Here is an 11,650-nt window from a genome sequence, read left to right on the forward strand (position 1 = left end):
CATCCACGATCCTGGGAACATTCAAAGGCAAGAAGTAAGTCTCTTGGCACACCAGTTCAGGTGGCGGGTGACTGCATCAGCCAGAGCACCTGGTCCCCAGGTCACAGCAGTCTGGATGGAACCCAGCTGACAACAGGCAGAGCTCGGCTCCTCTTGGGACTCACTGTGGTTGCTCTGCCTCTTGCCCCTTCGCCTTTCCATCCTTGGGGCCCCAGCTTCTCAGTGCCCCATGCCTTACCCTCGCCACCCCCATCTTTTCTCAGGGCCTGTCTCTTGGCCCTCAGCCACCTCTCTGCATCCGCCTCCAGCCTTTTAAGCCTTCATTCACTTCAGGGAGCCCTCTCTTCCTGCCTTAGTCCTCTGTCTTTTGGGGAGGGCCCATATTCTTGTGCTTCAGTCCCCCATTCTCTCAGGGCCTTGTGTTTTGGGGCTTCTGCATTCTCAGGGTTCCCCTCCCTGCACAGTCTCCTGCCTTGCTCCTTCACTCTGCTGCCTCCGTACTGTTCTCCTGGCAGCCCCATCTTCTCTCGCAGGACCTCCTACCTTCTCAGGCTCTTTCTCTCCTGTCTCCATTTCAAATTGATGAGGTCTCACTTCTTGCCCTGCTTGGATTTTTATTTCTTGGCTGCCCTCCCTGCATCTTCCTTGGTGGCCTGTCCTTTTGCTGTGGGGAAGCAAGACCTGGTTGCAGGCAGTTTTTGAAAGAGGGGTGGAGCCAGACCGAAAAGGTTTCTCTCTCAGGAGGTGCAGTAGAGCCACTGTAGGCAAAGGGGCAGGACACACGATCCCTGAGAGGCTGCCCTGCCAATGCCAACTGAAGCAGATCTGGCTCACTCCTCCAACATGGCTCAAGCTAGCAACTGGTGGGGGATGAGAGGATTAGGCTTTGCAGCACAATAAAACTCAATCCAGGTAGATGATGATACCCCAGCTTCACGAAGGATCCCCAGCATCCTCTGAGGACACATTCACAGGCCCATCCCCAGCTATGTCCAGAAAAGGGTTGGGTGAGGACTGCTTCCTCGAACAGGCAAGGGCAGGGGATAGAGGGTGTTGGTGCCTGAGCCCCAGACCACTGCCCCACCGGGTCCTGGCACACTATGAGATGGAAGTGGTCCTTGCCCGGCAGGTACCCAGCAGACTCCAACTTCGCCCTGTTGTTGGATCCTTTCCTCTTTGTCACAAACCTGCAAAATCTGTCTCAGTTTCTTTTCCTGTATCTTCTTTACCTCCAAAAAGTAACTTTGATTTCAAGTGAGACATTTTGGCATTAAATGTTTAGAAAGTCCCCATGGTAGGTTCTAGCACTGTGGAAATTAGTGTTCCTGCTATTTCTTTCCCAATATTTGTGTTTTTGTTTCTTAAAAGTGTAAGAGATCACACGAGCAAAATTATTTCAGAGGATTTAAGTCCACTGAGCGAAGGCAGCAGTTCTGAGGAGCTGGAGAAGGGAGGATGGTGGTGTTTGGGGGACACTTTCACTCTCTGACAGCTTATTGTTTGTTATCAAAGCCACCTCTTAGGCAGGGGTGACAGCAGCAACGTTTTTTTAGGTGGAAAACGTCAGGGTTTTTTTGTGCAGCGTGGTGTGTTGCTGCTCTGAGCAGGCTGTTCTAGGCCCGTTATTAAGGGAGAACCTTTGCAGGAAGTGGAGCATTCTGACCATGCAGATGCCAGAGTTTGGGAGTCCAGCCAGAGCCCTTGGAGCTCCTGTCTGCATCCTCTCACATCTTGCTAGATAAAACATCTCCTGAAATGTGATTCTTTACATTTTGGTGTTAACAATAAAACATGGCACACACACCCGCACACAGACACACACTCAAAGATACACACATAATGATGGGCACTTACAGAAAGAGTAAAGTAATGATATGTGTTCCCCTTGTTATTGATTAGTAGATCAACCAAATTCTGGCTGTCCCATTCTTTATTCTTGGAGGAGGAAGAATGAGAGTCTTGACTTAGGTTGGCTTAGAGGAAATTCCAAGATGAATAATGTAATAAGATCATAAGATGAACAATATGTTACATCATGGTGTAATAATAATTTTTTACCCCCCCCCAAAATAGCAATTTTGACAATTACCCTCAGATGAGAGAGCCTTTGTGGAAGTCCAGGAATTTAGCCCGGAAATACCAGCACACTGTCGGAGTAAAAACAAATCCAAGATTGGATGCATTGAAGAGGGTAAGAGGAACAGTTTCACTTTACCTATGTCCTTCCTCCCTCAAGGCAACATAGCTCATTGCCAAAAAAGTTGTTCCATTGGGGAAAATAAGAGCATGGGAATGAAGTTCTGGTTTCCTCAGGTATGGGAGACACTGCCAAAGAGATCCACTTCTCATCCCGTTCAGATAGCTGAGCTATATTGTGTGGCTGAGGGTGGGAGTTTCTGGGCAGTCGCAGGTAGGGCCATTGGAGGGCATCAGAGGGATGTGCATCCTACTAATCGTACTGGGATTGGGTACATTGGGAAGCTGGCTGTTGAGCCACTGGGGATGCTCTCAAGTAGCCATGAACACCCCCTGACTGTGCGCCTTACCCACACATAACCCGATCCTGTGGATGGTTTTCCACATGTGCTTCCAGTGAGAAGATGGCCAGTAAGCACATGTGGAAAGATGGCCTGACTCTGCAGGCTGGAGAAAAATCACACATTGAGGGTGCCTGGGTGGCTCTCAGTGGCGTAAGGCCTCTGCCTTCGGATCAGGTCGTGATCCCGGGGTCCTGGGATTGAGTCCTGCATGGGGCTCTCTGCTCAGTAGGGAGCCTGCTTCCCTTCCTCTCTCTTGCTGCCTGCCTCTCTGCCTACTAGTGATCTCTGTCTGTCAAATAAATAAATACATCTTTAAAAAATCACACATTGAGCATTCAGTCCAGCAAAAAGTGTTCATTTTAGCAAAAAGGAGGCTCTCAGCAACTAACCTGGCTTTGCAGGTTGGAGGGATGGCATACAGGTTTAAGAATTCTGCCATAAGATGAAATAAGAAGTTTGGAGTAGGAATAACCATAGAAAGGTCTGAGAAAGCATCAGAATCACTAGCAGAGGTGACGGAAGGTAATTCTCTGCTGAGGCAAGTCAGAAAGACTGGAGGAAGTAGCTGCTTCTTCATATACGAAGATAACAGCAGTCTTCAATATGAAAAATCAGTGTAACCCGACACCACCAAAGGAACACAATAATTTTCTAGAAACAGATCCCAAAGAAATGGAGCTCTGTGATTTGTCTTATAAAGAATTCAGAATAGCTGTTTTAAGGAAGCACAGTAAACTGTAAGAAAACACATAAAACACAAAAAGATGATTCAGTGAACTCATGAAAACAATACGCAAACAAAATGAGAAGTTGAACATAGAGATAGAAACCATCACAATGAAGCAAACAAATCTGGAGCTGAAAAATACAATGAATGAAATGACAAATGCAGGAAAGAGTATCAGTATTAGCCTGGATCGATCGGAAGAATGAGTCTTTGACAGGACATTTAAAAATTATGCAGTGAGAACATAGGAAAATAATAAAAAGGGATAAAGAAAGCTCACATGGCCTGTGGGATACCATTAAGAGAAACACTGTAGACATTATTGGAGTTCCAGAAAGAGAAGGGTGGAAAAAGGGTCAGAAAGCTTGGTTAGAGGAATAATGGCTGAGAAGTTCCTAAATCTGGGGAGAGATTTGAACTCTTAACTTTATTAAGTTAATAGTTCACCCCGATATTCCACCCAAAGTGATCTTCCTCAAGACGTATTATAATTAAGTTATTTAAAATCAAAGATTAATGGAAAGAATTTTCAAAACAGCCAGAGGAAAAATAACCCTGACATACCAAAAAACCTTCGTAAGGTTCTCAGTAGATTTCTTTGGAGAAACCTTGAAACCCAGGATCATGTACTCAAAATACTGAAAAAAAAAAAGCTGTGAACCAAGAATACTTTACCTAGTAAAGTTGTCTTTGGGAAATAAAGGTGAGATAAAGACTTTTCCAACAAACAAAAACTGAGGTAATTCATTAGCAGTAGACCTACTTTATAAGAGATACTGAAAGAATGCCATGAGATGAAACAAAAAGACACTAACTGGTAACATCAAAACATGAGAAAATAGACAACACATTGGTAAATATGTTTAGTCAAACTCAGAATACTCTAGTACTACAATATGGTGATTAGCTACTTAACTCTAGTAAAGATTAAAGGATACCAGTATTAAAAATAACTATAGCTGGGGCGCCTGGGTGGCTCAGTCTAAGTGTCTGCCTTAGGCTCAGGTCATGATCCCAGGATCCTGGAATCAAGCCCCGCATTCTCCCTCTCCCATGCCCTCTGCTTGTATTCCCTTTCTTGCTGTGTCTCTATCAAATAAATAAATAAAATCTTAAAAAAATAACTATAGCTACAATAATTTGTTAAAGTTTACACAGTATAAAAAGATAAATTGTGACATCAAAAACAAAATATGAAAAGAGAGTAAAAGAATAGAGTTTTTGTATGTGATTGAAGTTATCACCTTAAAATAGACTGTAATGTTTATATGATATTTTATGTCAGTCTGATAGTAACCACAAAACAGAAGCCTACAGTAGATATAGAAGGACAAAGAGAAGGGAATTGAAGCATACCATTACAGAAAGTCATCCAGTCACAAAGGAAGTCAGCAAGAGAGGAAGAGGGGAATAAGGAAGCTACAAAACAGCCAGAAAATAATTAAGAAGACATTAATAAGTCCCTACCTATCAGTAATTACTTAAAATGTAAATAGCTTAAATTTTCCAATGAGAGGCGGAATAAGTAAACAAACAAATGAAAAACAAGACCCAACTATATCTTGCCTGCAAGAGACTTAAAAGATACACAGAGACAATAATGAGGGGTGGAAAAAAATATTCCATGCAAGATGAAACAAAAAAAAACAGTAGGGTTAGCTATTCTTCATCAGATGAAATAGACTTTAACTCAATAGCTATAACAAGAGATAAAGAAGACCATGATAGTGCAATTGCACTACTGGGTATTTACCCCAAAGATACAGATGTAGTGAAAAGAAGGGCCATCTGTACCCCAATGTTTATAGCAGCAATGGCCACGGTCGCCAAACTGTGGAAAGAACCAAGATGCCCTTCAATGGATGAATGGATAAGGAAAATGTAGTCCATATACACTATGGAGTATTATGCCTCCATCAGAAAGGATGAATACCCAACTTTTGTAGCAACATGGATGGGACTGGAAGAGATTATGCTGAGTGAAATAAGTCAAGCAGAGAGAGTCAATTATCATATGGTTTCACTTATTTGTGGAGCATAACAAATAGCATGGAGGACATGGGGAATTAGAGAGGAGAAGGGAGTTGGGGGAAATTGGAAGGGGAGGTGAACCTTGAGAGACTATGGACTCTGAAAAACAATCTGAGGGTTTTGAAGGGGTGGGAGTGGGAGGTTGGGGTACCAGGCGGTGGGTATTATAGAGGGCATGGATTGCATGGAGCACTGGGTGTGGTGCAAAAATAATGAATACTGTTATGCTGAAAATAAATAAAAAATAAATTAAAAAAAAAGAAGACCATGATAACATGATGATACTATAATGCAGAGGAGACATTACAACTAATACTGCAGTAATACAAAGGACCATAAGAGACAATAAACAATTATATGCAGATTGGCTAACCGAGAAGAAATGGATATGTTTTTAGAAACATACAGTTTACAAGACTGATTCATGAAGAAATAGAAAATCTGAACAGACCAATAACAAGTAAGAACACTGAATCAATAATCAAAAATCCCTAAGAAGGAAGAGCCCAAGACCTGATGGTTTCACTGGTGACTTTTACCAAACAGTTAAAGAATTAATGCCAAACCTTAACTCTTCCAAAATTTTAGGGAGGGAGCACTGTCCAATTCATCGTGCAAGGCCAGAATTACCCTCATACCAATGCAAGGCAAGGACACTGTAAGAAGAGAAAACTACAGGCTGCTATCTCTAATGAATATTGATGTAAAATCTCCAAACAAAATTCTACATTCTGTAGCACATTAAGGGGATCATACACCATTATTAAGTGGGATTTATCCATGGGAGGCAAAAATGATTCAACATATGCCAATCAATAAACATGATACTCCAGATTAATAGAATGAAAGATACAAATCATATGATCCTCTCAATAGATGCAGAAAAAGCATTTGACAAATTTCAACATCCTTTCATGATTAAAAGGACAGGAGTTGGATTGCAAAAGAGTATGATTTTTATCATACTCCTTAAATATATGATATACGATTATATCATATATATGATTATATCTTGATTATGGTGGCAGTTACAATAAAATGAAAGTCATTGAAAAACTGTACTTTTAAAGTGGATGCATTTTATTGTACTTAAACTGTAACACAGTAAAATTCATTCAAAAAAGAGAAAATTGCAAGAACCAATCTCAACTGTGATCTTCTTGCCCCTGCCCCTGAAACATTTTCCATAAATAAAATAGCTGTGTATTAAACAACCTCATTATTTTTAAATTACTACAGAAGGATGAATAAATGTGTGTAAAAAATGCAGCACAACTCAATAGTAAAAGAAATGGAGCATTGATGCATGCAACAACTGGGATGGACTTAGGAGCATCATGCTTAGTGCACAAAGCCAGTTTCAGAGGTTATACATGATGCAGTCTCATTTGTTGCCTTTAGGATGATTCCACTGTAGAGATGGAGAAGAGGTTAATGGTTGCCAGAAGACACAGAGGAAGGTGGGAGGAAATGGGTGTGAAGAAGGGAGTTCCTGCATGGTAGTGGGACACTTCTCTTTCGTGATTGTGGTCATGATCACATACCACATACTACATGGTTAGATCACATAGATCTACATGCATAACAAAACACCCAGTATATGTAAAACTGCTGAAAGCGGAAAATGTTTGTAGTCCTATCCTGTTAACATTATCATACCAATGTCAATTTCCCGGTTTTGCTATTATGCTACAGTTGTTAAAGATGTTATTACAGTAGGAAGCTGGGTTGGTTTCAAGGAACTGCATACATTATTTTTGCAGTTTCCTGTGAACTTGTAATAATTTCAAGATAAAAAATTAGATGCCTTCTCACAGCATGATCATGAATTAATATAGAACTGGGAATTCTAAAGTCATATTTTCTTGAAATGGAAGCTTAACAGTGATTTTTCTTATAGATTTGATATGATATGTTAAAAGCAAATACATACTGAGTCAGAAAACCCAGGATAATTAAATTTCCATGAAATAATGGGTCATTTTTATATTAAATGATTTTTATTAAGTAATAATCTCTGAAATCAGTTCAAAAGTTCCTTGGTTGATCTCTATATAATTTGCTTACACACTGAATATTTAAAAGGACTCAAGTATTTTAAAAAGGCAAAATAAACTTTACTGAAATATTCACAAATCCTTATGAACTTAAATCCTTAAAACTAATATGTTACCTAGAAATATAGAGAATTTTTTTCTTAATTTAAATTTAATTATACAATGTATAGTATATCATTAGTTTCATATGTAGTGTTCAACAATCCATCAGTTGTGTATAACACCCAGTGCTCATCACATCACATACCCTCCTTAGTTTTCAATAACATTTTAATTACAGGGGACAGATAGGATCCTTTCTTATATACCCTAGGGAATGTATAGTCCCTGATGGGAAATTAATATTTATTGTCACAATTAGGTTATAAACAGAGACACCAGTTTCTTCCCTATAGAGCTTAGCATGATGGGAAGGTCCTAAAGGACATGGACCTGGATTTCTCATATATAAGCCTTAAGCACATGCCTTGAGCTCTATGACCCAGTGGCACAGGTGTCAAGTGTGTAGTTGCCCTTCATATTTTCTTAGTAAGTTTATAGCAACAAGTTTGATCTACAACCAAGAATGACTCCTGGAATGCTCAGACTGTGATATCTGTGATGTGATCTTTGGCCAATAAAGGAAGAAGATCACATAGAGGGTCAGCACAATTCTTTCAATGGAGGGAGAGTAAGTTAATCACATTTCTATTTATCTCTTATTCTCTCTCTTCTTGAAAAATGAGGGAAAATATTTATATTGAATAACAAGAAACTCAATGTATGAAGCTCTGACTGTACCACCTGCATTATTCTGAGCATACCCTCTCTGTGTTGGCTTCATCCTTCATCTGGCAGCAAGATAGCTATACCAGTACCAAGTGACACATGCAGAATATAACAAGATCAAAGGAAGAGATTTATCTCTTTCCTAAGATAAAGTTTTTAATTGAAATGCACATAGAAAAAAGGTTATGTGTTATAAGCATACAACCTGATACATTTTCATAAACTTTAATCAATGTCCACATTAATTATCTTTCTCTTTCATGCCCTCCTACAAAACCAAGGAAAATACATCCACTTTCCTTTGTTCATTCTCTGTCCAGCTAAGATGGACCAGAGAAGGGGAGTGTATAGAAATACCTGAGTATATGAATTATAAATCTTAGGCTACCAAGGTTCTCCTCAATACTTGTTATCCATTACTGACTTCATGGATTCTTGCAGTAAGTTATCTGAAAACATTGTAGACTGGTAGGGATTCTCTTCTTTGAAACGCTATTGTGATATGGTCTGTGCCCAAGAGGAATCCTTGCTTTCATGGTAGTTATGACAGGGAACTAAGGTATTGGGTAGGGTAATAGAAACATGAGAGTAGGAACGAGGAAGTGAAGGATCAGATGAGTGAAAGGGAGAGCTGGGGATAGCTCCCCACTACCGAAGCTCACCAACAAGTAGCCTTTATCCTCAGCTGCTCCATCCCTGTATCTTCTAGTAAAGACGGGAGCAGTTGTTTGTCACGTGCTGCTCCTGCAATAAGACAGAGTGGTTTTAATGTTAAAGGGTGTGTGTGCCTGTCCACTCTGACCCTGTGGAGTGAAGTTGGACTTATTTGCTGGTCTGAGTCTTCTCATAAATAAGACTGTAAGGAGAGGGAGGAGAGCTAGGGTTTCTTTTCTTTTCTTTTTTATTTATTTGACACAGAGATAGCACAAGTAGGCAGAGTGGCAAGCAGAGGAAGAGGGAGAAGCAGGCTCTGCTGAGCAGGGAGCTAATGCGGGGCTCGACCCCAGGACCCCAGGATCATGACCCGAGCCAAAGGCAGCCACCCAAATGACTGAGCCACCCAGGTGCCCCAGATTTGGAGTTTCTATTAACGGGACTTTCTTCTGTCCTCACAGATTTCCAAAGAAGACAATATTGGTTAGAAATGACTCCTCAGTGACTGAATTTCTTCTTGCTGGATTAACAGACCGCCCAGAGCTCCAGCAACCCCTCTTTTTCCTTTTTCTGATGATCTACATTGTCACCGTGGTGGGCAACCTTGGCTTGATCATTCTCATTGGTCTCGACTCTCACCTCCACACCCCCATGTACTATTTCCTCTTCAACCTATCCTTCATTGATCTCTGTTACTCTTCTGTTTTCACCCCCAAGATGCTGATGAACTTTGTATCAAGGGAGAACATCATCTCTTATGTTGGGTGCATGACACAGCTGTTTTTCTTTCTCTTTTTTGTCATCTCGGAATGCTACATGTTGACGTCAATGGCCTATGACCGCTATGTGGCCATCTGTCATCCATTGCTGTATAGGGTCACCATGTCCCATCAGGTCTGTTGCTTGCTAACTGTTGCAGCATACATGATGGGATTTGCTGGAGCCTCTGCCCACACAGGCTGCATGCTTAGACTGACTTTCTGCCATGTCAATATCATCAACCATTACCTGTGTGACATTCTTCCTCTTCTCCAACTCTCTTGCACCAGCACCTATGTCAATGAGGTGGTAGTTCTGATAGTTGTGGGAATTAATATCACAGTACCCAGTTTTACCATCCTGATTTCTTATGTCTTTATCCTCACTAGCATTCTTCATATCAGATCTGCTCAAGGACGATCAAAAGCCTTCAGTACCTGCAGCTCTCACATCATTGCTCTTTCTCTTTTTTTTGGGTCAGCAGCATTCATGTATCTTAAATATTCTTCTCCTGGATCTATGGAGCAGGGAAAAGTTTCTTCAGTTTTCTATACTAACGTAGGGCCCATGCTCAACCCCTTGATCTACAGTTTGAGGAATAAGGATGTCAAAATAGCATTCAGGAAAGCCCTGATTAAAATCTGGAGTAGAAACATGTTCTAATTAGAAGCAGCAATAATATAAAGAAACCCAGGTTTTTATTTTATAATTATTGGTGTTTTTTCAAGATGAGCCTATGTGCATAACCATGTTGCTTCTACAGATTGTGTTATGTGTGGTTTAATAGACTTGCTTGTCTTTTTGCTGATAGCTAATCTTGTCTTATATTTCCTTCTGTATCTCCATCATGTGTGCAAGTTTACACAAGTAACTAATATATTTTATAAATAGAAACTATGCATTGATGTTTCAAATAACTTTTATGCTACTTTTGTTTCTGGGCTACTTTTAATATGGACGAATGTGGTTAGTTTTTTCATTTACATAAAGTTAAAATTAGAGCTCACTGATCTAGACACAAACAGTACATGAACTCTTACTTTTAGCAATAACTGGTATAGGTAGTAGCATTCGAAGAAATGCATTTCAAATTGTGTATAAGGATTAAAGTAGGATCAGATCCCCCTAATATTGTCCTTTTGTTCTATTTTTCTTATCACTTTCTATGTTATTATTCTGACTTTCCTTTTTCCCTGCAGTAATTGCAAAATCCATACCAGGTACTTATGGCTTCTGAGATTGTCTATCAATCCACTGTATTTAATATCTAAGAGAGTACACAGATACCACTGTTCATTGCCAGTCATTGTTGTAAGAAGGAATGCTTAGAGAAATAATACATACATATCTCAGGATCCCAATAAGGGGTGGGTGGTTTATTGCATTATAAAACTTGCATTCTTTACCCTCCAAAATGATATCAAATATTTGGAAAGGAGCATATAGTTCTTATTGTAAATTTTGAAATTTATCACTTTAAGGAAAATTCTGCACATAGTATCTGGAGAAACATTGTAGCCATTATTTTACTTACCCAGTGAAGTTTCTAATGAAAAATGGTGTATATTAATAGCAATAAATTATATTCCTAGCAACATTTTGTGAATATACTTAAACCTTCTCCCACCAATAAGGTAATAAATGCATTTAACTAGATGCTTTTTCCTATAGATTTCCTATTTCTCCAATGCTTTTCACATTTGTGTATTTAGAATATCAAACATAATGGGACGTCAAGAAATACTTGCTGAATTGCATTATCTTGTTCAGATAACAACAATAATAAATTTAATGTTACAATAATTAGTAAAATATAATAATAGATAATAATAAATAATAAGTCAGAAAAAACTTTGGGGTACAACTTGCTTTTGGCATTGGACCATAGCAGTCATAGAAAGGTGCTGTTTAGCTCCTTTTTGAGAGAACTGGCTTTGGGAAGCACTGTTGACTGATAGTCTCTAGCTTATACTCCTATGGATTCACTGTTGTGTTCAGGCAGAGTCCTTGCTCGCTCTGAGATGTTCCCAGCCAGGGCCTTAGAGTAATGAGTCATAGAGGAGCTGGCCAATAGCTGTGTAACACAGGTGTCTTCTGATAGGCAATCTTCCTTA

General features: G+C 39.8%; 1 protein-coding gene across 1 annotated transcript; it reads left to right on the top strand.

Moving 5' to 3' along the window:
* The first annotated feature begins 919 nt into the window (after positions 1-919).
* Positions 920-10,199, top strand: LOC132019803 (olfactory receptor 8B3). Its single transcript, XM_059403476.1, has 2 exons — positions 920-1,254; positions 9,239-10,199. Exons 1-2 carry the CDS (start codon positions 920-922, stop codon positions 10,197-10,199), a joined length of 1,296 nt encoding a protein of 431 aa, XP_059259459.1.
* Positions 10,200-11,650: the final 1,451 nt, after the last annotated feature.

Source organism: Mustela nigripes, chromosome 1 (genome assembly GCF_022355385.1).
Source record: "Mustela nigripes isolate SB6536 chromosome 1, MUSNIG.SB6536, whole genome shotgun sequence".
In the NCBI taxonomy this organism is placed as follows: Eukaryota; Metazoa; Chordata; class Mammalia; order Carnivora; family Mustelidae; genus Mustela; species Mustela nigripes.